Source organism: Zalophus californianus, chromosome 9 (genome assembly GCF_009762305.2).
Source record: "Zalophus californianus isolate mZalCal1 chromosome 9, mZalCal1.pri.v2, whole genome shotgun sequence".
In the NCBI taxonomy this organism is placed as follows: Eukaryota; Metazoa; Chordata; class Mammalia; order Carnivora; family Otariidae; genus Zalophus; species Zalophus californianus.
This window is the reverse complement of record NC_045603.1, coordinates 101,245,539-101,271,443: the sequence shown is the minus strand read 5'-3', so window position 1 is coordinate 101,271,443 and position 25,905 is coordinate 101,245,539. Positions and strand designations below refer to the sequence as shown.

General features: G+C 47.1%; 1 protein-coding gene across 8 annotated transcripts in view; it reads right to left on the bottom strand.

Annotated features, from left to right (window-relative positions):
- The window catches only part of CRACR2A (calcium release activated channel regulator 2A), a 125,917-nt gene that overhangs the window by 57,927 nt on the left and 42,085 nt on the right, over positions 1-25,905 (bottom strand). For 5 of the 8 annotated variants that reach the window (XM_027591631.2, XM_027591627.2, XM_027591629.2 and 2 more), the window contains 4 exons: positions 16,546-16,754; positions 8,317-8,428; positions 7,004-7,187; positions 1,484-1,630 (listed from right to left, as the gene is read on the bottom strand). In XM_027591631.2, the coding sequence (XP_027447432.2) occupies positions 1,484-1,630; positions 7,004-7,187; positions 8,317-8,428; positions 16,546-16,719 (617 nt within the window). In that variant the 5' untranslated portion in view covers positions 16,720-16,754. Of the gene's footprint in view, positions 1-1,483; positions 1,631-7,003; positions 7,188-8,316; positions 8,429-11,561; positions 11,787-16,545; positions 16,755-25,905 lie in introns of those variants that run through there. The other 3 variants (XM_027591633.2, XM_027591632.2, XM_027591634.2) reach the window with 3 other exon arrangements.

Below are 25,905 nucleotides of genomic sequence, written 5' to 3'. Positions count from 1 at the left end.
ACATACATCAAATACTGATTTTGTTAACATCCCTATCTTATGCATAAGGAAGCTGAGACTCAGAGAGGTTGAGTAGCTTAGCCTGAGTCACATAGCTCGCAAGCGGCGCAGCCAAGATGTAAACTCAGATCTGTCCTGACTTACAGCTTAGTCAGCTAAAAGCTGTCCAGAACTATACCCTCAACCTTTCCTTTCTCTGAGCCTCAGGAGCCTCTCCCCAGAACGCTCATGATACTCCTCCAGCCAAACCGTGTTTTCCCCAGCACTACTTGGCCACAACTTTCTCAGAACTCAGACTCCCTTAGGGTCCTTTTTCCAGACCCGCGTATGCCGAACGGACCCCAGCAAGTTCTTTTTAGAGTTCATCTGGGGGAGGCATGAGATGCAAAGGAGTTCAGGGCAATGTGTGGATAGCTGATCTATGCTGTAAGACACGTGGTGATCTCCTTCTAAATCAGGGCTTGCATGCTCTCCCCAAGGCCATGTTGGCGGAGACTCTGAAGTCTAGCAGCCTGGACTCTGAAGCCCTGTCCCCAAGAGGCGGTGCTAGGCACCAGGAGTTTTGCAAAGAAGGGCACATGGTCTGTGTTGGAAGTGTTGAGGACTCCCGTGCAGGGAGTGATCTCTGGGCGGGGATGAGAGTGTGTGGCAGAATTACCGCGAGGACCGCTTCGGCGTGCTTCCGAGTGCTACCCAGCCCCAGCCCTGTGTTTTGGCCACACCTTCAGGATAATGAACCATCCTAAGCTACACCATGCTTCACCCAATGTGAGCTCCCTGCTGTGACGTGCATGTGATGACTCTGGACACACGCAGCACCCATCCCCACAGGTGGACGAACATCCATGTGGCTGGCCCCACATCTATGGCACAAGACTCACTCCAGCTGGCTTCAGGTCCAGGGCTCACCTTGCTGGGGCTGCCTCCTCCAAGCAAAGGAGAAGAGCTAGAAACCACTAATGACTGCAGAGGCCCTGGTGGCCAGGAGGCAGCAGGATGGATGTGAGGCTTGATGCTCCAGAGAGTGGTCTGAAGGGGACTTGGTGGGGCCCAGGGCTGGTCTGCAGTTGGGGGGTAGGCCCAGGGTGTCAGGGCCTCACTGTCTAGAGGCAGAGAGAGTGGTTTTCCAACCAGTCTTGGGAGCCGGGCTATCTCCCTCTGAGAGCTGGTTCTGCCACTTACAAGCTGTATGTTTTGGGGCACGTCAATTCACCCTTCAGGACCTCAATGTCTTTATCTATAAAATGGACATACCAGTGAATAGTCCAAATGAGTTGATGTATATGTTTAAATAGTGCCCAGCATACAGTGAGGGCCTGATTAATGTGAGCAAGGGCTTAAAAATATATATACTATGACAGCCACGGGTCCCAGTCCCCACTCTGGCAGACCGTGACAGGGAGCCTCCTGTAATGAGAAAGCATACTCTGAGTTTCTGTTTCTCCCAACCGTGTACAGCAAATGGCTGAGGCTGGGGACCTACTTTTTCAGGGCGCACTCCAGTTCGTTCTTCTCCTCGTGGGCTTCCTGGAGCTGGGAGAAGGTCCTGGTCAGGAAATCCTCGAAGTTGGCCAGTAAGTGAGGTTCGTCCTTCTTCAGCTGTAGCCAGAGTTGCTTGATATCACTTTCACTACAAGAGAAAGGGGCGCATTAATGTCTGAGTGTGGAAATACCATGGTTCCCAGACGTGAAACTGACAGCCGGAACGTCACGATCATGATCACGATGGCCAGCATTTATTGAGTGCTGGCTGTATGCTAGGTACTCTACGCATATCAGCTTATTTGACCCTCTCAGTAACCTGTAAGGCTGGTACTCTACTCACCCCCAGAAGACGGTGAGGTGAACTGTCTCAGATCACTCGGCTGGCAAACGACACAGTCAAGAGTTAAACTCGGGGCTGCCTGGCTCCTGTGTCGACCTTCTTCACGCCACACGCCACTGCTTCCACTCTCCAGTTTTTCCCTATGGGCTGGTGGTGCTGAGCATGCACAGCCACGTGCTGGGAGCATCAAAGAATGGCAGGAAGAGGAGGGGAGGACAGGAGCCTGGTGCGTGTGAGGACAAACGCCGTGGAGCTAAAGGAGAGAGCTTGTCGCCCCAGGAGGGACGGTCCTCACAGCTGAAGGTAAAGACATGCCATCTCATGGATGGCAGAAAGCAGTTGTCACTGCGGGGAACAGAAGAGAATACACAGCACCCCACTGGGGCCTGGTGGCAACGGGAATGACTGACAGGCAGAAGGAAGTGAAGGCGCAAATCTGAGAGATACGTGTGCACACACGGAACAACAAATAGAAAGTTGGCAGGGACATAGGGAGGCAGAGAGACAAAGACACAGAGTGATGTGCCCAGAGCCTCCCTTCCCCCAGCCCTACCCCCGGCTAACAGGCACATGGGCAGGTGTGCACCACCGAGCAACAGAGACACGTGCGGCCACACTGATCCGGGACAGGAGGAAGGAGGCGGCGGCACACACCGGAGACCATGCTCTCCCTCTCTGGAGAAACTCAAAAATCTATGGCCAACCAACACACGGAGCCTGAGATCAATTTGATCTGCAACCCATTAAATTCTAAAACCACTATGATCTGAGGGTAGCTACAACCGGGAACCCTCAGGATAAAGAATAAAATCCTCTGTTCTTGTGTGACAAGTACTATATTTGAGCAACTTTCCTCAGAAGAGCTATTTGGCAGCACCAGGTTAGCAATAGGCCTGGGCCATGAGAGTACTCTCTGCACCCAGCACAGGGAGACCCACTGAGAAGGGAAGGGCCGCAGTTCACTCCCCAGAATGGCTTGTGTGTTGTTCTGGGAGCAGGCAGATGGGTCAGCTGGCCTCCCAGAATCCCGTCTAGCCCTGCTTTCTGAGTCCACCACCCTTTCACGAGGAGCAGAAGCGGTAGACCAGATGTCTGGACTCCCCGCTTCTCCCAATGGTCTGACTGGCTGAGTGATTTGGCAGTTTATGGGCCTTGGCTTATTTTTTCATCAAGAATGGACTACATTCTTGCTACAATCGGGAACCCTCAGGATAAAGAATAAAATCCTCTGTTCTTGTGTGACAAGTACTATATTTGAGCAACTTTCCTTGGAAGTGCTATTTGCCAGCACCAGGTTAGCAATGGGCCATGGACCACGAGAGTACTCTCTGCACCCAGCACAGGGAGGCCCGCTGGTCAGTTATTGGATCATCCATCCATCGCCCCTCCCTCCTTCCTTCTCTTGCTGTCCTCCAACTCATCAGGACCACTCGTCCACCCATCACCCAACGAGTACTTCTAATCTGTTGGAACCCAGCACTGAGATGACATGAGGTGATCTGGGAAGCAAGGGAAGGGGAGGGAGGAGCCTCCTCGTTTCCCGGAATGAGTTCTGTTGCCCCACCCACACGGAACAGGCTAGGGCAGTCCACTTTGCTGTACTGTAGATACAATGGAGATGGTACAAGGGGTTCAGAGATAGAAGGGTCCCAGAGACATACGACGATGGCCTCCCACGATTGGAGCAGGCTGCTTCCCTCATGAAGTACCTGCATTATAAAATCAAGGTCCACCTTGTTAGCCTCGGTCTGTCTGTTCACATCTGCCAAGTTACTGATGAGACAGCCAATTGGCCAGAGCCTCCAGTGAGATTTGCAGACCCACCTGACTCTCTTCCAAAGCTTTCTGAACTACTTCATCATGACCACGTCCCCTCCCCCCAAGATTTCTGGAGAAGGGACAAATCTGTCCATTCTTTTTTTTTTATTTTTTTATTGTTATGTTAATCACCATATATTACATAATTTGTTTTGGTGTAGTGTTCCATGATTCATTGTTTGTTCATAACACCCAATGCTCCATGCAGAATGTGCCCTCTTTAATACCCATCACCAGGCTAACCCATCCCCCTACCCTCCTCCCCTCTAGAAACCTCAGTTTGTTTTTCAGAGTCCATCATCTCTCCTGGTTCGTCTCCCCCTCTGACTTACTCCCCTTCATTCTTCCTCTCCTGCTATCTTCTTCTTTTTCTTTTTCTTAAAATATCTTGCGTTATTTGTTTCAGAAGTACAGATCTGTGATTCAACAGTCTTACACAATTCACAGCGCTCACCGTAGCACATATCTTCCCCAATGTCTATCACCCAGCCACCCCATCCCTCCCACCCCCGACCACTCCAGCAACCCTCAGTTTGTTCCTGAGATTAAGAATTCCTCATATCAGTGAGGTCATATGATACATGTCTTTCTCTGATTGACTTATTTCACTCAGCATAACACCCTCCAGTTCCATCCACGTCATTGCAAATGGCAAGATCTCATTCCTTTTGATGGCTGCATAATATTCCATTGTGTATATATACCAATCTTCTTTATCCATTCATCTGTCGATGGACATCTTGGCTCTTTCCACAGTTTGGCTATTGTGGACATCGCTGCTATAAACATTGGGGTGCACGTATCCCTTCGGGTCCCTACATTTGTATCTTTGGGGTAAATACCCAGTAGTGCAATTGCTGGATCGAATGGTAGCTCTAATTTCAACTGTTTGAGGAACCTCCATACTGTTTTCCAGAGGGGTTGCACCAGCTTGCATTCCCACCAACAGTGTAGGAGGGTTCCCCTTTCTCCACATCCCCGCCAACATCTGTCGTTCCCTGACTTGTTAATTTTAGCCATTCTGACGGGTGTGAGGTGGTATCTCATTGAGGTTTTGATTTGGATTTCCCTGATGCCGAGCGATGTTGAGCACTTTTTCATGTGCCTGTTGGCCATTTGGATGTCTTCTTTGGAAAAATGTCTGTTCATGTCTTCTGCCCATTTCTTGATTGGATTATTTGTTCTTTGGGTGTTGAGTTTGATAAGTTCTTTATAGATTTTGGATACTAGCCCTTTATCTGATATGTCATTTGCAAATATTTTCTCCCATTCTGTCGGTTGTCTTTTGGTTTTGTGGACTGTTTCTTTTGCTGTGCAAAAGCTTTTTATCTTGATGAAATCCCAATAGTTCATTTTTGCCCTGGCTTCCTGTGCCTTTGGTGATGTTTCTAGGAAGAAGTTGCTGCGGCTGAGGTCGAAGAGGTTGCTACCTGTGTTCTCCTTTAGGATTTGGATGGACTCCTGTCTCACGTTTAGGTCTTTCAACCCAAATCTGTCCATTCTTGATGAAAAAATAAGCCAAGGCCCATAAGCTGCCAAATCACTTAGCCAGTCAGACCATTGGGAAAAGCTGGGAGTCCAGACATCTGGTCTACCGCTTTTGCTCCTCATGAAAGGGTGGTGAGACCCATGAAAGGGACTCAGAGAGCAGGGCTAGATGGGATTCTGGGAGGTCAGCTGACCCATCTGCCTGCTCCCAGAACAACACACAAGCCATGCTGGGGAGTGAATCTTCGAAGACCTCCAAAGTCTTCACAGCTTCCTTTATGTCCTTCTCTGGGGCCTGGTGGTCTTGCCATTCCCCTCATGCTGCAACACCAGCCCACCGCCTTCCATTTAGCTTCCACAGGGATGGAGAGTTCTGGCCGCCATCTTCTGCATATCAGTTTCTGTGACCACCCTTGAAACCTTTCTGAGGGCCTTCTCTTCCCCAGGATGCCTCATGCTGGCTCAGTTCCTCACAGGCCTCTGACATAGGCCCTCCGAGGAACATCAGGTGAACTCTGTTTTGAAAGCCCTGCTAGGAAGGGGGCTGCCCCAGAAGGGACAGGTGGGCAGAGAGGTGCCTCTCTTTCATGCCAGTGCTGTGGCTCGTCCACACTGCCCTCTCCTCCTGCTCCTCCAGGAGGAGGTTTCACGGGGTCACTGGCAGCGGTCCCTGGGCTCTGGCCTCTTGTCTTCAGAGAAGCTGAGTCAGGTCTCTGACTAAAGTACCTCCCACCCACCTGCCCCCATCCATGAGCTCAGATGGTTAAGCGTCTGCCTTCCGCTCAGGTCATGATCCCAGGGTCCTGGGATTGCCCTGGGGGGCAAGCGCACTGACCGTCCAGAGCCTCTCACCGGGCTCTCTCTCAGGCCTTTGCCTGTCCTTTCTCAACTCTAAGAAGTTTGAGCAATCTACCAAATCGTTTGCTCAAAAATCCACAGAGCTACAGATTCTTGCTTTGGCCTGCCTGTTGTGTGCAGGCCCCTCCTTTCCTGCTACTTCTTTATCATTCTCAACCACAGCTCCTTTTCCTCCCAAGCTTGGGATGCATCAGCTCCAATCATTAGGCCATTCCCGCTCCTGCAACACATGCCCAACCCAAGACCGAGAGGCCCAGAAATGGAAAGGCAAAAGGCAATGGGAAAAGGGAGAAGAACAGTATTCTGCCGTTTTTAGGCCACTGGTTTCCACCAGCTGTGACTTCGCTTTTTATTTTATTTCACCCTATTTTTATTTCATTTCATTTTAAATGTCAAATACATTTTGGAAAAAAAAATGGGGGTATTATGTTTTAGTCGAAGTTCCAGACATCTGAAATTTTCAGCTGAGTTGCTGATTGTCCAAGTGGTGGGCTGGTAAAAACTGGTTAATTTCCCGCCTGAGCTTCCTGATGGGCTTAGCTCAGCTCAAGGACATGGTGTGCAAATGCCTCCACGTGAGGTGCCTCGGCCAGGAGCACGCCACTGTGGGGTGGGCCAGGATGCCCTGCGGCCCCTGAGACCCAACGCTGGCTCTGGGGGCGGGGGGGGGAGGAGGAAATGCTGGTGAGCTGGCAGGGACGAGGAACCCCAGCAAAACGTACAGAGAACCCCTCCAGGCCTGGCACGGTCCTCTGCTGCACAGCGCTCCTCAGGGAGCCAAGGACTGTGCTGATACCGTATGGTAGGAGTGCAGAGAGTGGGAGGGTAGGGGTGTCGCAGTGTTTCCCATGAGAAAATGCAAAGAGCGGGGACAAGAGTCTGCCAAGTCTTCTAGCTGGCAGCCCAGAAACTGGGGCCTGGCTGAGCACTTAGCACACATTGATGTCGCACAGGGCAGATGAAAGGGTGGCTCCTAGGCAGGGCTCCATCCCCCCAGTCGCTGTCACCACTTACTCTTCAAAACCCTTTTGGGCTCCAAGTTTGTCCATCAGCGTTTGGAATTGGGTCTCCTCATCATCATCCATGTCGCCCACGTGCTCTTCCCCTCTGGACTGATACACCTTCTCTTCCTGGAGCTGAGCCATCTGTTCACTGGCATCTTCCTGACCTGGCTCATTCTGGCTGAAGAAGAAGTGACCTGGGGGATGCACAGCACAAGGATCTGAATCAGGCAATCAATAAATACTCACCCAGGAAGACCTTATCATTCTCAGTTGCCAGGAATCATCGGAGGCTCATCTGAGAGAAGAAAAGGGGACCCCTCCCCCCATGGCAAACATTCTTGCCACCATCTTCTGGTTTTGGGGACTTTGCCACTTCCACGAGATTCTGAGAGACACTAGAGCCTGGGAAAGACGGAATGGATGACAGTGCTGTGGCACCTTTGTGGTTCTCAAACCTTTAAAGTCTGGCTTGGAGCTCATCTCTTCACTGATTTCCTCTCTAAACAATAAGAGCCTCCCCTCCATCGACCACCAGTAGCGGCCTGACCGCTCCATAACATCATCTAGTCATTCCCACCACCAGGATCACAGTGCTTCACATTTATAAGCGACTTAACAATTTCGGGTGCGCCTCCTCCATACTCACACTGCCTGTAATATACAGCAATCTGTCTTATGTTCTTGAGGCAATTATAAGCTCCTAGAGCTCAGGAAGAGCCTCAGATAATTCTGAACCAACTATACAGCACTTTGTGTGAGGCAGATGGGGGGTAAAACTTGCCTGCTGACCCGTACCTGCTCTGATCAATATCTGATCAGTATCTGATCTGATGGTGTATCTGGTTCCTTTATCTTGTTCATGAATCTGTTCACCTTCCTTCCGGGTACCTTGATAATGACTGGTCTATTCAAACCCTCTAGAAATTCCTCTGATGGCAGGTTCCCCTCAATCTGGAAGACTCAGCCAGACCCAGGTTGAAATGAACCATGCAGCCATCATGCCGTGTTGTGCACTGGTATCATGGAAAGGAGAGGAGATGTAGAGGCTGGAAATCTCATCTCGCTCCTCCTTTTATGCCAAGCTTGCCCTTCTCAGGTGGGAGGGGATCTGACTGTGACTGCGTAGTGGGCACGGAGAGAAGAGTGGTATGAACAGCCTACATGGACACAGAAAAGAGGCTCAAATAATCCAGAGCCTGGAAACTTCCAGAGGGCAGGAAAGTTTGGGCTACACAGACCCGCAGATCTGGTGGGGGATGCGTGCACTTTACATAGCTTTAGGTAGATGCATACCCTGGGGCCCCAGCACCCATCCGAACTTACTAAATCCAGTGGTGAACTCCTCTGGTGTCAGAAAGCCATTGCCATCAGCATCCAGGGCATCAAACACATCTTCCAGGTCCTCCAGGCTGAGTGGCAACTCCTCATGGAGCCTCTGAAAACCATCCAGACTGTACTGGTCAACACTCAGATCATCACGGAGGGCTGCCCTGGGACTGCAGAGCTTTCTGCCAAAAATGTCTAGAGTTGGCCCTGTCCTACAAAAGACCTCTTTACCACCCTTCTCCCTCCTTTGAATGTTACAACACTGACTATTGATTGGGTGCCTACTAATGTGCTAGGCAGTTTGCTAGGAGATTTATAAATAAATACATATTTATCAATATAATATATATTTATAATATATAAATATATATTATAAATATATATTTATAAACATGTGTATTTATATTTAATTTTCATGACAATCCTTTAGGTGGGCATTATTATCCCCACTTTATAGACCAAGTGTGAGGTTCAAGTTCCCTGCCCGGAGGTCACCTAGCCAGTAAGTAACAATGTCAGGAGTCAAATCCAGGTCTGACGCCAAAGCTGGCCCTCTTCACAACCATAAAGGATGGAAATGGTACTGGACTGACTCCTGTTATAGGATAATAGCTGCACGACATGGTGTTGTCAGGTTAAATGAGAGAGTAAACATAAAGAACATGGCCCAGTGCCACGTTCAATAAAAAGTAGTAGAGAGGCAGAGGAAGAGAGACAGACACACACAAACAAACAGAGCGATCCACTGACCCACCAAGGCCACTCAGCAAGGGAATGACAGAGGAGTGAGGTTTCACAGTCAGTCTTCCCTGCTCTCCCCTTGCCCACCCTCGCCCCCCCCTCCACCATGCTAGCTCCCCTGCTAAGATGCAGGTAGGTGTCACACTCTCAGAACCTTCCCTGATGGAGGCGACTCAATATCCCCGGGCCCCAGCACCACGTTTGTCAGTTTCTGTGGACACGCATTTCGATCCCTTAGCTCTGAGGGGACGCTGGAGAAGCCCCCTTCTTCCGTGTAAGTGACCCACACCCATCTCTCTAGGCTGTGCCCCCCCCTTCTGCTCCCAACTGGCTCCCAACTCATTCCTGAAAAGATGTTAACTGCCGCTGGCTTAAGGTATCAATCCCCCCAAGAGCATGTGTGCTCTAAAGGGGAGTTGGACAAGATGGTGTGCAAGGAAGTTATAAATCAACACTGAAGCTGAGTCCTGGCCTGACTAGGACCACACAGGATGGGAGGGCAGGGACCAGCTGCTGGGACAAGGACACAGTGGCTGAGTTCCTGACGCTTCCCTCTGGCCTCCTGCCTGATGTGCCATGGCCCCAGGCCAAGGCTGATTTGCATCATTGAAGCAAGTGTTCTCTTATACCCTAATAATGTAAGTCTCCAAATGAGGACTCCCCAGGGGAGTTCATTATAGCCCAGCTGACTGTCCCCCTTCCTCCCTGGTACCTAAGGGACAGCCGCACAAAACTGCCGGCATGCGAGTGACTGACAGCTGAAGACAAGGACCACGGGGCTGTGGGAAGGAAGGTATTTACCCATCTGAACAATGAAAACGGGCTGGCAGGTGTGAAAGCCCATAACATAACTTGCAAGAACACTTGGCTTGATCCTATGGCAATCTTCTAGCTGATAAGCCATAAAGTTTAATTTGGCAGGTCGTGCATTAAGGGAGACTGGGATGCATTACAAAGTGGAAAGATAGGATAATGTGGAAGCCATTCAGAAGAACTGAATTAAATATGAATGAGTTTTTTTAGAAAGGAAGGGAGGGAGAGCGTGTGCAAAGAGTCTAGAAGTGCCTCTGCTTAGCATACAGCAGAATCTCCCGCTTATCAACAATCCATAAACAGCTGTCTCAAAAGCCACGGCAAAAGAATGTGGGGTGCAGAGTGAGTCAATTTTGTGAGAAGGAAGCTTATTAGCTCCATTGGAAACCAAAGGCATCACATGGGAAGGAGAGTGAAAACCCGAGCAACTCTGGTCCATTCCTCGGGGTAATCTGCCCTCCCTCCTCACCGTCAGCCTGGGGTCGCTGGATCTGATCTGTGGTGCGCCTCACACAGTGCTGGAGCTAGAAATGGGCTGCAAGGGGGCTGCCGAGGTTGATGGGACCCTCAACTTGCCTTTCACCAAAACCACCCCACATGTGGGGACCTTTCCTCTCGTTAGGTGTCATACCCCACCTTTAGGCTCCGTTCCTGAATCTAACACAAACCCCTCCGTCACCGAATCCCATCCTCTCTGGCCTACAACTCAGGCTGTTTTCCTCTTTCTGTTGTTCAGTGAACCTGGGGAAAGCAGTCTTAGATCCTACCCCTAGTTCTTACTCTTCCGGTCCCTGCAAATTAGCACCGAGTGCTCCTTCAGCCTTCTCTGTAGGCCGCACCCTGCCATCTTTGTTAACTTCCTTTGTTGGCTTAACTTGAATAATCCTTTATTCTTAATAACCACAATCATTTCTTATTTATCTCTGTTCTCAGGGCCTGCAGAGCCATGTAGAACCAACCCACTCTGGTCCTGTTCCCTGGGCACCTGGTGCTGTCTACATCTTCAACTAAGTGAGGTAAGCAGCATGAAGGGGGACAAGATGATTCATTCCACCGATCAGCTAGCCTGCAAGCCTCCAGATTTGACTGAAGTCACAGTGGAGACCAGCGCTGGGATTAAAGAGCTGATTTCCCATTCAGGTCCTCAGCTACAGTCCAGTGGTCCTCTGCCGTGTTCTCTCTAGAATTCCCTACCGGGCATTACCATTCCCTGCCTACCCCCTACCGCCAAAAGCCTCTGGAAGGAGGAGCAACGGGGAGGAAGTCAGCTCGTCCTCTTCATGCTGCCCTGCCCCAGGCCCATGGAGCTCTGTAAAAACCCACTGTTCCTTGAAGGCCTGCCTCCCTCCACTGCCATCAGGCTGGCTCTGAATTCCTGCCTCACTCAGGCTCAGCAGCCCCCCCTCCCCGGGGCAGGCCAGGCTGTGCGGGGCCCCCGAACACATTTCTTTCTTCCACCGGTCTCATGTCAGCTTGTATTTTATATACTGATAGATGTGATTGGTTGATGAATGTCTGCTCCTTCAGTGGACTGGAAGCTCTGAGACAGGGGTCCCGTTCATTTTCACTCACCATCGTGTCCCCAGAGCGCTCAGTGCTGACCGACATGGAGTATTTGGATACTTGTGGAATGAATGAATAAATAACTGAGTGGGTAAAAGTGCTGGCAGGAGACCCTGAACTCTTACCTAGGGAGCACTGGTCTGGATCTCTCACGCTCCCCATCCTGACCAGCACGCCTGCTGATTCTCAGCAAGGTCTTACAGACTGGACACTTTCCAGGACCTGGAGCACGAAGCAATCCTGCAGCAGCAGGGCCGAGGGCTGGGACTCTCAGAACCATGGAGTAATGCTGTCTTCTGTATTCGTCGGCTAGACGCCTCCCTACCTTCCTGGTCACCAGGCCAGTAACATGTCTCATGCGGCTGAAAGTGAATGGGTGCACAGCTTCCAACACGTCTATTGAAAACTCATCAAAGAGAAAACCAGGGGCGCCTGGTGGCTCAGTTGGTTGGGCGTCTGCCTTTGGCTCAGGTCATGATCCCGGGGTCCTGGGATCAAGCCCCGCATCGGGCTCCCTGCTCAGCAGGAAGCCTGCTTCTCCCTCTCCCTCTGCCTGCCGCTCCCCCTGCTTGTGCTCACTCTCTGTCTGTGTCAAAGAGATAAATCAAATCTTAAAAAAAAAAAAAAGCAAAGATACGGCCCTTCATAGAGCCAGAAAGTAGAATGGTGGTTGCCAGGGGCTGCGGGCAAGAGGCAATGGGAATTAGTGTGTAAGGGGTACCAAGTTTCCATTTTGGAAGATGCTAAGAGTTGTAGAGATGATGGTGGTGATGGTTGCATAACAACATGAATGTGCTTAATGCTATTGAGCTGTATGCTTATAAACGGTGAAGATGGTAAATTTTACGTTATGTGTATTTTGCCACAATTTAAAAAAATCACAGTGTGGAGGACATCAAGGACAGAGATAAGACATGGGGTGTGAGTCCTTATTCTCCACTCCCAACACACACACACACACAGACACACACACACAGACACACACACAGACACACACACAGACACACACACACACAGACACACACACACACAGACACACACAGACACACACACAGAGACAGACACAAACACACACACACAGACACACAGACAGACACACGCACACACACAGACACACACACACACAGACACACACACAGACACACAGGTGCACACACACAGGCACACACACACACAGACACACACACAGACAGACAGACACACACACACACAGACAGACACACACACACAGACACACACAGACACACACACATACAGACACACAGAGACACACACACACAGACAGACAGACACAGAGACACACACAGACACACACACGTACACCACACACAGACACACACACGGACACACACACACAGACACACACACACAGACACACACAGACACACACACAGAGACACACACAGACACACACACACACATATTTGTGGAGGGATTTCCAGGTCCCAGTCTCAGGGCCAAGTGCTCTATGTGCAGACACTCATTTAATTCTCTTTTAACGCTGGGAGGTACTATAAATAATTCACAGATGAGAAACTGTGGCCTAGGGGGTTAAGATACACAAATTCACATGCTGCTAAGTTGCGGATTCAGGGTTAAAACTAGGTTCAATTTGCTACAAAAATCCTAGAAAGTCTTCTTGTTAACCTAAACCAGGAATCATTTAACTTTTTCTGTAAAGGACTAGATAGTACGTATTTTAGGCTGTGCAGGCCCATTGGTCCTTGTCACAGCTCTTCAGCTCTGCTGCTTGTAGCCAAAGGTGCCAGGGACACTCTGTAAACGAAGGAGCTTAGCTGTGTTCCACTTTCTTTGCACAATATTTGGTTGGTTTGTCAACTCCTAGACGATTCTTTAACAGTTTGGCTAGTCTAGGAACTCTAGCCAGTGTTGGGAGTCAGGTACTTGGCATTGGTAGGTAATCAGTTCACTCTGAAAAATCAAGGAAATGGGGTTTTTGAGGTTCTAGGTTTTTCAGAGAGCTCTCCTGCCCGGGCTGACCCAGTCTCCCTCTCTGCCCTTCCAAACTGGCTTCTCATGTCCCTCTGTCCCTTGGAGGCAGGATCGACTTCCACTTGGGGCCCTCAGCTCCATGGCTCTGCTTGTCTAGAACTGCACCAGACCTCACCCCCAAAGCAGTCTTCACCCCATCTCTGCCTGGAGTGATCCCCATGAAACCCAGACGGGTTCCTTGTGGAGGATGGAGTGAGGTCTGAGGGGCCATGGGTGGAGCTGAGGTTTCTCAAACCGCTGCCTACAATCTGTTCACACAGGTTGGTTCCACCCTCTGCCGACTCTGGTAGAATGTCTGTACATGGGGCCCGAGCATAGCGCTTGCACCCCTGCCCTCAGTGCGGCCTGCCTCGAGTTCCTCCAGGTTTCTCCAGGGTCCCGAAAGGAAAAAGCTTCCCCTGGACCTTGCTCCTTTCCTTGTGCTGTCCCTGCTCTATCAGAGTGGGCTGGCTCCGTACTGCTGGGGCTCAGACACTGCGGCAGGCTCTCCCTCCTCTCTGATAAATGCAAGGCCCATTTAGCCCCCTGCACATGGTTTTCTGTCAGTCAGGAGCAGGAGGAAAAAGAGCACCAGGGGTAGCACTTAACTCTCATTCCTCTTTCAAAAGAACAGCAAGCCCTGCATAGTCTTGTTCCAACTCTGCTTCTCCACCTGCCTCTTCCAGCCCTTAGGTTTGCCCTGCCAGGTGGCTCACAGCCTCTCCTTCCTTGAGAGTCATTCCCTGCTTCAAGGGGCCTTTCCTGGTGGCTGAATTTGTGTGGGGGCACCATCCGATCTCTTCTTCTTCCAGTTCCCATGAGGCTGGCCTGGGAGCTGAAGGTGAGCAAGGTGGTGGCAGCCAGGTCTGAGGAGCTGACCACCAACCTAAGTGGGGTGACCTCCTGGCAAAGCAGCTCTGTGAGGGAGTGACGAGCAACAGACAGATGTCTGTGGGTTTCCACAGAGAGCCCAGGGCTGGCTATGAGCGGGTTACTGTTCTCCCCATATCTCTTTCCAGCCCATCCTCCCCCAGACAGGACCAGGAAAAGCAGCAGAGACAGCTCTTACGTGCTCTTGATGGCACTGTCTCAGCCTAAAGAATTGAAAATTTCACAAGCTTCACTGTCCACAGGTACACAGAAGCTTCAGGGAAAAGGGAGCTGGTAGAAATAAATGCCATGGATGCACCAGCCTCTGGCAGGTAGGATGTCTATCCCCTTCTCCTCCTGCCTGGGTCAGGAGCGAGGACCGAGGAAGAATGGAGCTGAGTTGGTATCCTGGAACTTGATGTTTCTGACCTCCTTCAGGTCAAATACAAACGGTGTCTTACAATTTATACCTTAAATTCACCATGCCTCTTCCTCCCTCCATTAAAGAGTGGGCTTCAGGGAGGGTTAACTGGCATATATACGGAGCGAAATTACTGAGTTGCACCACACATGTTGCCCAGAGTCGACCCTCGGTAAACAAGAACTCCCTTTTCTTTCCAGAAGGGATAATCAAAAGTTAAGCATGCCATTAAAACCACCGCCACCAACCACCACAACCGCAGACCTATGAAGGACAATTATGAAGTTCACAGACGGGGCGGATCAAAGTTTTCCTCAAAGTGCGCTGAGTCTAGCCTTCCGTGGGGAGTGTGACTCGGGGACTGAGAGTCCATGACAGAAGTGCCCTGGGGGGTCAACTCCTGAAAACAAAGGTGTTCTGAGCTCACTTGCGGACCAAATGGGCCCGTCCTCCAGGTCTTTTCCCTCAATTTGTGCAGCTACTGGATAGGGGAAGAGTTCTGGGGACACCGGGAGCATGAAAACACCATCATGTGGGGCCCGGGAGAGAAAGACCCGCTGCCTTTCCATCAGGTCACAAGGCTCAGCTCTTCACAGCTCCCACGTGTGAGCCCACACGGGGCTGGTGCCCACGAGGGTCTACAGTCCCCTGTCCACCCTTAGTGTATTCTGAAAAGCTACATTTTCAAAAAGGAAACCTGACCTTGGCAAGACTTTCCTTCCCACACCTCGGCTTCATATCCCTTCCCAAAATGCTCTTGACAAAATGAACGAAGGACAGGCTGGGGAAGGGTTGCTCCCTGCATGTTCTGGTTGAGGATGCATTTTATTGACTCGCAGCAGATGAAATCATGACTGCAGCATCAGGGACTTAAGTAAGACCCTGAGAGGAAGCTTTGGACATGAATGGTGGAAAGGCACTGGACCAGGGTTGGCAAAACTAGGTCCCTGGGCTATACATCGGACCCACTACCTGTTTTTTATGGCCAGTGAACTAAGAATGGCTTTTACATTTTGATTATATTTTTTTAATTCAAGTATAATTAACATGCCATGTTGTCTTAGTTTCGGGTGCACAATATAATGTTAAAGGGTTAAAAAAAAGCAGAAGAAGAGTATTTGGTGGCATGCGAAAATCATATAAAATTCAAATTTCAGTGTCCATACATGAAGTTTTATTGGAACAGAACCGAGCTCATCCGTTTACGTGTTGCCTGTGGCAGCATGAGTGGCAACCTGGCGTTGAGCGGTCGTGTGGTGAGCAGGGCCTACAGGACCTCGAATCCTTTTTCTCTGGCCCGTTCCAGAGAGTTTGCTGGGCCCTGCACTAGGCAACGGTGTGCACTGGGGTTCTGCAGTATGTCTCTCGGGACATACTGACAAGGGGTTGAGTGCGGTCGGGTGTGAGGGTGAGGGACAGATAAGAGGAGCTCCAGAAGGGCCTTTCTCTCTGGCTGTTGCTCCTATCAGGGGGCCTGCTCCTCTGAAGGCACACACAGCACCCTGGCATAGTTCGGGGCTCAGTTGTGAAGCCACAGGCTGGTGCCTTCCCACTTTGTCTCAGAAGGTTCTCCACCATGTTTCACTCAAGTCCCTTATGTTGCTATCACCATTTCCCGCAGTCCTGGGAGTTCCTGAGTCGGAGAGGGGAAACAATCTCTGAGTCTGAGGGCAAGCAAAGGGCAGAAAGGGAACGAACCCAGGAGATCTGGCTCCCAGTAGAGGTTGGGCTGACACTTCCTTCCAGGGAAGAGCAGATAGCCTCTTTTTCTGCCCTCTAACCCAAGACCCATGCCATTTGGCATTCCAGGTGGGTAGGCCTCTTACCTGCATGTCCCTCTTGGTGATGAAACCCTTGCCTTCTGTGTCGCAGGTCTGAAAGAATTCCCATGCCTTGCTCCGCATGGCTAGCTCCAGGGGACCCAGACATGCCCCACTCTCCTTTGGACCCTGGCCAAGTCTCTGGGGTCTAGAGACTACTCTCCTGTCAGGGGTAGCCATCCAGGTTTGTCAATTTCTTCAAGTCTTTGCAGAACCTGAACACAGAAGATGAGGGAGACAAGTGGGTGTGGTGTGGATGGAGTGAGGTGTGCCCACCTCTCTTAGCAACCACCTCCTCATTAGCAGAAGCTCAGGGCAAGGGGAAATGTGCTGTGATCACTAATAGATCAGCTAGCCTGTCAAAGAAAGAAGAGGGGGAAAAAAGAAAACAGACATTTCCAGATTGAGCCTGCAGATGAGAGCTGATGGATGGAAGTGCTCCAGGTCCTCAAGGAGCTTCTATTCTACCGGACTTGCCAGGCCTAGTTTGGTGACACCCAGGGCTGTCTCCAGCCAACACAGAATCACAAATCATATGCACTGATCTGATTTCTGAAAGCCCCTCCACGAGTTTTCTCAGAGGGTGCATTGTGATGTGATCCTATGGAAGAAGGTCTGCAGGAACCTGCCTCTAGTCTGGACTCTGCTACTATTTAGGTGACCTTGAACAAGTCCGTACCTGCCTGGTCTCGGTTTCCTCATCTGCTGCGTAATGATAAGACTGGACCTATTTGTCTTTAAGGTCCCTTCTACCTCTGACTGTCTGTAAGTTTATGAAATTTCAACAGAAGAAATTGTTATTAATAAAAAGTTGGGTTAATGTGATAAAAGGCAATATCAAAATCCTCAGAGTTTTCTATCTGAAGACTTTTTGGAAGTAGACTAGGTCCACATTTTCAGTATATGATAGTATTTGAATGTTAAAATATAGATGCACACTGTAATGCATTTTGGGGAAATGCAGAAAATGAAGTTCTAAATCATGTCTCCTGTGCCATGCTCAGAAAAATGTTGGAAAATCACTGTATCAGCAGGTGAATTTGTCTAATTATTAGAGCCCGGGGATCTGGCTCAGTTACACCATAATTCCAGAGTAATCTATAATTTCTCAACATTTTCCACCTGCCAGATGTGTCAAGAGCTGTGGGCCCAGAACCAGAAGACTACCCCTGGCCTCAGGAATGCACTCTGTGTAACAGAGCCCAGATAAGGTCCAGCAGACTTCACCTTCTTGCTCCACTTGGGCAGGACTATGGGCTCCCATCTGACTCCTCTGACCAGCCCCTCCCTCAGGAATTGAGTGTTTCTCTTCATCCCTACACAATGTGAACTGGCCATCACCTAATCATAGACAGATTTAACATTTCTATTCTCTCTTCCCCAGGGGGAACTAACTACCTTAGTTATAAGTCCCAAGAGAGTAGGGCTGTTTCTGCGCAGCTTATGTGCATTGCCCAGAATATCTATGTGCAACTCTGAGCTTAGGAAGGGCTTTGGGATAATAACAGTGGTAACATCTGAGCTTCTGTAAATGCACAGCGTGAGCCTAATAGTCTGTGTCTTCCTGCTACCTAGCCAGGACTGTCTCAAGGTCTCTGCTATCCAGTAGCCCCTACCCCATTCCCACCTGCTGTTCCCAGACGACTGGACTAATAACACCTGTCATTCTTTGAGGGTTTTCTCTTGCCAGTCCCCTAATATACTTCATCCTAATAGAACCTGATATCCCCCTGTTAGGCAAGTGTGATTAGGATTCCCATCATACAGATGAGGAAACTGAGTTTGGGAAATGTTAAGCAACTTGGATCAAGGTCTAGTATAGTTAGAGACCTTATGTACTCTACCACATTGCCTTCCGATCATGGGTCCCAGCTGTGGGCTTGCTCTTAATGGTCTACTTATCACCAACAGATAATAACCCAAGTCACCTTCCAGAGACATATTCGTCATTTTAACATTTATCATTCATTCATTCATTCTCATCTATTGATTACCCTGTAGCAGGTTCTGAGCTAACACCGAAAAATGCAAACATGAATAAGACATGATCCCCACTGTTAATGAATGAGCCTCAAATCGTGGGATTTCAGTCACAGTAACTGGCAGTAAAGGAGGGTATTTTGGGTTAGGTCTGACCTCCATATCCCTCAAAATAGACTACATAGCAATCAACTACTACTGACTACTTATGTGAGCTTAAGTAAGCCCCTGAGCCATTCTGGGCCTGGCAATTAGTAGAGATGATTTCTCAGTTCTAGGTCTGACTTTCTCTGGCTCTCTGCTTTCCCGGACCCATGTCATAGGTGATGCATGGCACGAGACAGCCCATGTAATAGTTCTAAAGCAGCCAGCTATGAGCAGCTACTAGATAGGCACCATGTCTTATTTGATGTTACCCCCAGTTCCTAGCCCAGAATATGTATATAACTGGGGCTCATTGATCGTCTGTTGAATAAAAGAAGACCAATTTTCGGCTGAATTCTTTGCAGGGAGGCCTAAAAACATTTGTATTTCAATCAGATAGCTCTAGACGTGGGATTTTTATCTCATAAAGAATAAGTTCAGACTTCCATTTCCAGAAAAGATGGAGTAACAGAGACTGAATTTACTTTTCCAACTGAAATAATAAAAAATCTAAACAAAATATATTTAAAAAAAAAAAGCTTTCTAAGACACTGGACATCAGGCAATGAAGGACAGTGATCCTTCAGCAGGGTCAAGACTAGGGTGAGCTGAATGAGGCTCCTAAAGAGGAAAATTAAAGGAGGCATTTACTCTCAGGTACTAGCCCTGTACTTGCACAACTCTGAAAGTTTCTTCTTAAGGGTGAGACACCTAAAGTATATATTTAAAGAGAAACCCATTCTGAAAACTGTGCATCGGACAGTGATTACCTTCTTAAATTTTGTACCCCAGGGACCTTACTCACCTCACTCTATCCCAAAGCCTGTTTGTGACAGATGGGAAACAAACAAAAGGAGCCCTATTATTGCGTAGAGAGTTTTTCGGCCATGAAACAGGAAGGGGAAATCCAGGCAGAGCCTGGCAGACTCTCCAAGTTGAGGAAACCCAACTATATGCTGCCTACAAACATTATGACACAAATAGGTTAAAAACAAAAGGCTGAAGACGTCCATCGACAGATGAATGGATAAAGAAGATGTGGTATATATACACAATGGAATATTATGCAGCCATCCAAAGGAATGAGATCTTGCCATTTGCAACGACGTGGATGGAACTGGAGGGTGTTATGCTGAGTGAAACAAGTCAACCAGAGAAAGACATGTATCATATGACCTCACTGATAATGAGGAATTCTTAATCTCAGGAAACAAACTGAGTGTTGCTGAGTGGTGGGGGGTGGGAGGGATGGGGTGGCTGGGTGATAGACATTGGGGAGGGTATGTGCTATGGTGAGCGCTGTGAATTGTGGAAGACTGTTGAATCACAGATCTGTACCTCTGAAACAAATAATGCAATATATGTTAAGAAAAAAAAAGAAGAAGAAGAAGATAGCAGGAGGGGAAGAATGAAGGGGGGGAAATCGGAGGGGGAGACGAACCATGAGAGACGATGGACTCTGAAAAACAAACTGAGGGTTCTAGAGGGGAGGGGGGTGGGGGGGTGGGTTAGCCTGGTGATGGGTATTAAAGAGGGCACGTTCTGCGTGGAGCACTGGGTGTTATGCACAAACAATGAATCATGGAACACTACATCAAAAACTAATGATGTAATGTACGGTGATTAACATAACAATAAAAAAATTTTTTAAAAGGCTGGAAAAATATATATCACGTTAATACTAGCCAAGAGAAAGCTGCATATTAATATCAGGCAGAGTCTATTCTAGAACAAAGAATATTAATAAGAATAAAGAAAGTAATTCATAATGATAAAGAAATCAATTCATCAATAAGATAATAATAATCCTAAATATTTATGCACCTAATAACAGGGCTTTAAAATGTATGAAGCAAAAACTGATAGAACTGCAAGAAGAAATAGACAAATCCACAGTCACATTCAAAGATTTCAATATCCCTCTATAAATAATTAATAAAACAAGTAGACTGAAATCAGCAAAGATATAGAAGTAAACAACGCCATCAACCATCTTGACCTAATTGACATTTGTAGAATACTCTACCCAACAAAAGCTAAATACACTTTTTTTTCAAGTGCACATGGAATATTTACCAAGACTGTCCATATTCTGGTCCACAAAACAAGTTTCAATAAATTTTAAAGGATGCAAGTCATACAAAGTATGTTCTTTAACCACGGGGAATTACATTAGAACCAATAACAGAAAGACCTCTGGAATATCCCCAAATATGTGAAAACTACATAACATATTTCTAAATAACTCATGGCTCAAAGAAGAATCAGAAAGGGAAATGAAAAAGTATTTTGAACCAAGTGAAAATAAAAGCACAATATATCAAATTTGGTGAGATATTGCTAACATAGTACTCAGGGAAAAAAGATTATCTAGACACACATATTAGAAGAGAAGAAAGGTCTCAAATCAATGACCTCAGCTTCTACCTTAAGAAACTAGAAAGAGAAGAACAAATTATACCCAAAGTAAGGAGAAAAAAATGCTAAGAGTCTGAGCAGAAATCAATGAAATAGAAAACAGAATAACAATAGAGAAAATTAACAAAAATAAAAGCTTGTTTTTAAAGAAGATCAGTAAGGGGGAAGACACAAATCGTAATATCAGAAATTTGAGAGGTGACACATTACAAATTCTATAGACAATGAAAGGCTAAGAGACTGTTATGAACAATTTTATGGCAATAAATTTGACAATTTAGATGAGATGGACAAATTCCTTGAAGATCACTAAATATCAAAGCTCACTCAAGAAGAAATAGGTAAAGTGGGTAACACAACTAAAGAAATTGAACTGACAGTGACAACCCTTCCTACAAGAAAACTCAAGGCCCAGACGGCTGTATGGATGAACACTACAAATTTTTAAAGAAAAACTAACACCAGTTCTATGCAAACTCTCCAGAAAACAGAAGAATATGAAATACTTCCTAATATATTCTATGAGGTCAGGATTACCTGCTACCAAAACTGGACAAAGACATTATAAGAAAAGAAATTTATATCGCTCATGAACATAGATGCAAAAATTCTTTAGGAAATTTTAACAGATTGAATCCAACACCATATATAAAAAGAATAAATACATCCTGACCAAGTGGAGTTCTATCCCAGGAATGTGAAAATGGTTTAACATTTGAAAATCAACAATGTAATTCACCATATTAACAAATTAAAAGAGATAAACCTTACGATCATCTCAGTAGATGCAGAAAAAGCATTTGACAAAACCCTACATCTACTCCTGATGAGAACTCTCAGAAAACCAGTAATAGGAAGGAGTCTGCCCAACCTGAAAAAGTGCATCTACAAAAAACCGACAGCTGATATTATACTTAATTATACTTAATGCCAGATGTTTTCCTCCTATGATCAAGAAAAAGACAAGAATGTCTACTCTTAGCACTTCTATCTCACATTGCGTTGGAGATTTAGCCAGTTCATTGAGGCAAGAAAAGAAATAAAAAACGTTCAGATTAGACATGGAAAAAGTAAAATCATCTTTATTCCCGGGTGATATGATTGTCTACATAGAAATTCTGGTGAAATTCAAAAAAAGCTACTAGAACTGATAAGTGAATTTGACAAGGTTAAGAATTAGATTTCTCTACAAAAATCAATTGTGTTTTCTGTACGGGAGCAACAAAAACTTAAAATTGAAATAAAAATACCACTTACAATAGCATCAAAAATATGAAATACTTAGGAATATAACTGACAAAAATGTGTAATACCTGTATACAGAAAGCTTCAAAATATGGATGAGAGAATTAAATTAAAGAAGACCAAAACATGGGTAGATATTCACGTTCATGGTTTGGAAGACTCAGTACTATTAGGATGTCATTTCTCCCTAAATTTGTCTCTAGATTCATCTCAATCGCAATCAAAATCCCAGCAGGCTTTTTTGTAGAAATTGACAAGCCAATCTAAAATTCATATTGAAATGCAAAGGACCTAGAATAGCCAAAACAATTTTGAAAAAAGAAGAACAACATTGGAAAACTAACACTATCTGATTTCAAAACTTATTATAAATCTATAGTAATAAAGGCACTGACTATGGTATTGGCACGAAGATCAAAAAAAAAAAAAGATAAATGGAACAAAATAGAGAATGGAGCATCCAGAAATAGACCTATATATATAACTGATTTTTTACAAGAATGCAAAGGCAGTGCAGCGGAGAAAGGAAAATCTTTTCAGCAAATGGGACTGGAATAATTGGATAACCATTTGCAAAAAAAGAATGTCAATGCATACCTTATACCGCATACAAAAGTTGGCTCAAAATGGATCATAGACCTAAATGTAATGTCTAAAAATTTAAAACTACAAGTAGAGAATGTCCTTGTGGCCTCGGCTTAGACAAAGATTCCTTAGGTCAGGTACAGTCCCTTTGGAAAACATCTGGAGGTTTCTTTAAAAAGTCAGACTTCTACCGTGCCATTCCACTCCTAAATATTTACCCAAGAGAACAAAAGCATTCCGTCCACACAAAGACCTATACATGAACGTTCACAGAAGCTTTATTTGTAGTAGCCAAAAACAACACAAATATTCATCAACAGGTGAATGGGGGAGCAGACTGTCACATACACACGCAATGGAACGCTACTCTGCATTAAAACGAATAAACTATTGAGCCAAGCAACAAAATGGATAAATCTTGAAAATAATCATGTGAGCAAAAAAAGCCATACAGGAAGAGTACGTAGTATTTGATTCCATTTATATAAAATTGTAAAAATGAAGACAAATATATAGTGACAGAAAAAAGATAAGGGAGGGTGAAAAAGGGTAAGAAGGAGAGATTACAAATGGGCAAGAGGAGAGTTTTTGGGGGTGTGGATACGTCCATGTCTTCAGTGTGATCACGTCATGGAGATAGATATGCATAGACACACATATATCCATACATACATATGTATGTACATACAAATATATATATCAGAACTTATCAAATCATATACCTTTTTATTTTTTTTTGAGAGTGGGCACGTGAGCAGGGTGGGGCAGAGGGGGAGAAAGAGAGAATCCCAAGCTGGGACGTAGAGCCCAACTTAGAGCTGACGTGAGGCTCAATCCCACAACCCTGAAATCATGACCTGGGCCGAAACCAAGAGTCAGACAGGTGCCCCTCAAATTGTACACTTTAAATACGTGCAGTTTATTGTACGTCAATAGCTGAATAGATCTATTTAAAAAGACAGATAATCGGGCCAGGCCTGTACCTTCTCATATCCCCCGACTTGCAAATCTAACCCCGCCTGATTCTTCCTTCTAAATTCAACTCTGGCAAGCAGAAAATGGCAGAAAATTAAGTAATTTCCCTGTGAAAATCCTCAGTCCCTTACTGTAAGGAACTCAGTGAACTCTGCAAATAAGGGGCAGGGCAGACCATTCATTCAGCCCCCTTTCTCTTACGCCTTCTCCCCTGGCGTGGCCTGTGATCTTTGCCCAGCATCTGTGGATTTTCCGAGGGAAACAGAAGACGAAACAACAGAAGGGCTTCTGCTTTTGTTTCAAAAATAAATTGGCAGCCGTGTGACTGGCCCGGCTGTTTCACACTTGGGTGAAGCCCAGGGTTGCTCTGGGCTCAGGGCTGCACCCAGCTTTCTGCCTCAAACATCTTTTAGACCAACGGACAGTACGGCCATACAAGAGAAACTGGTGGGGTATATTCCAAAGGGAAAGGGAAAAGGCCATCGCCATCACAAGCGGAAGAGTGACATCATGTTTTATCTGCCTGTCTCTATCTGAACTTGTGGACCACTCTTCTCCATCCAGAGTGGTTCCATGAAAGCCTTTATACACGGATGGAAATTATCCAGCCCTCAAACATTTCCAGGAACATTTCCCAGATTTCCGAAGCCATTCTAGCAGCTTAGTAACTGCTGCAGTCAGAAAGGTCATAGATCAAACCTAAATCCCTCCTAGAGCTTCTGAGGTAATTTCCCCCTTACTCGGGGCTCGGTGGAGATGGAGAGCAGCTGGTATGCCCCCCACACCCCACGCCCACTGCACACTTGAAAGCAGCCCCGAAATCACCCTGATCCCCCCCCTGAATCTCTCCTGCAGCAGGCAGTTGGGAAATCGAAAGCACAAAAGGCATCTTCGGGATCTGTTGGAATCTCTTTAATTATCCTGGCTTTCAGTGGAGGCGTTCTCCATACACCCGGAGTCTCAGCCATTCACTCTGAGCAGGCAGTGTCAAAAGGAGGCGGGGGTAGGCGGGTCCCCTCAAACTGCAGAGGGCGCAAGAGGGGTGCTGAGCAAAGCTTGCAAACGCAACTTCCATAGGAATGGTTGTGAAATGCTCATGAGGGAACGGTCCACAGTGAGCCTCCTGGGCCGGAGCAAGTTAAGGAGAATTCGAGGCCTCAGATGGGAGGTGTTTCCTTGGACTGAGCAAAGGCAAGATTTTCAGATCCTTCTCCATCCTATAAAAACAGTCTGTGTAGGTCTGCGTGGATTCTCAGTGTGGGGTATGTAGTCAGGGTGCGGGTCTAAGTCCACCTGCCCTGAGAAGTCTTACTGGCCGCCCAGTCTGGACTGCGTGGGCCACTGTCCCTTTGAATACTTACTGACTCTTTCATGCTTTCAGCATTAGAACATACTGCTTGGTCTGGTTCAAGTGTACATGATAGGGCTTACTTCTTCCACGAAGGCAAAAGCTCTAACTCCATAAATCTTAGTGAGTGTGAAATTGATACTTGAACACTCAAATAAACAAATGTCCCACCATTTCCCAGTCTGGTACTTTGCACATGCTATGTGCCGAATAAATGTGTGTTGGCTTCTTACCTGACCATCGACAGTAAGAGCTGAGAATGGTAAATATTTGTGGTATAATGAAAACTATATAACTATATACTTGGTCTTTGCCCCTGTTTCCTGGCACAGAGGTCCTGAAATTTCTTGAGTGAAATGAGTGCCATTTGCTATTCATCATGAGCCCCTTCTGATCACACCTGAGTTTATGGGGAAGCACTGACTCTTGATGGGCTTCTAGATAGCTTCAGCATGGGGGTTGGGTGCCAGAGCAAACAACCAGGAGATGAGACGGTTGACCTTCAGGAAGGACAGAGGGGCTGATGCTTGAGTTCAATCACAGTGGCCAATGACTGAATCAGTCATGCCAAGGAAAGGAAAGTGCCATCAAAAGCCTTAACCGACGGGGCTCAGGAGGTTCCGGGTTGGTGAACACAGGGAGTAGGTGAGAGGGCATGGAAGCGTCATACA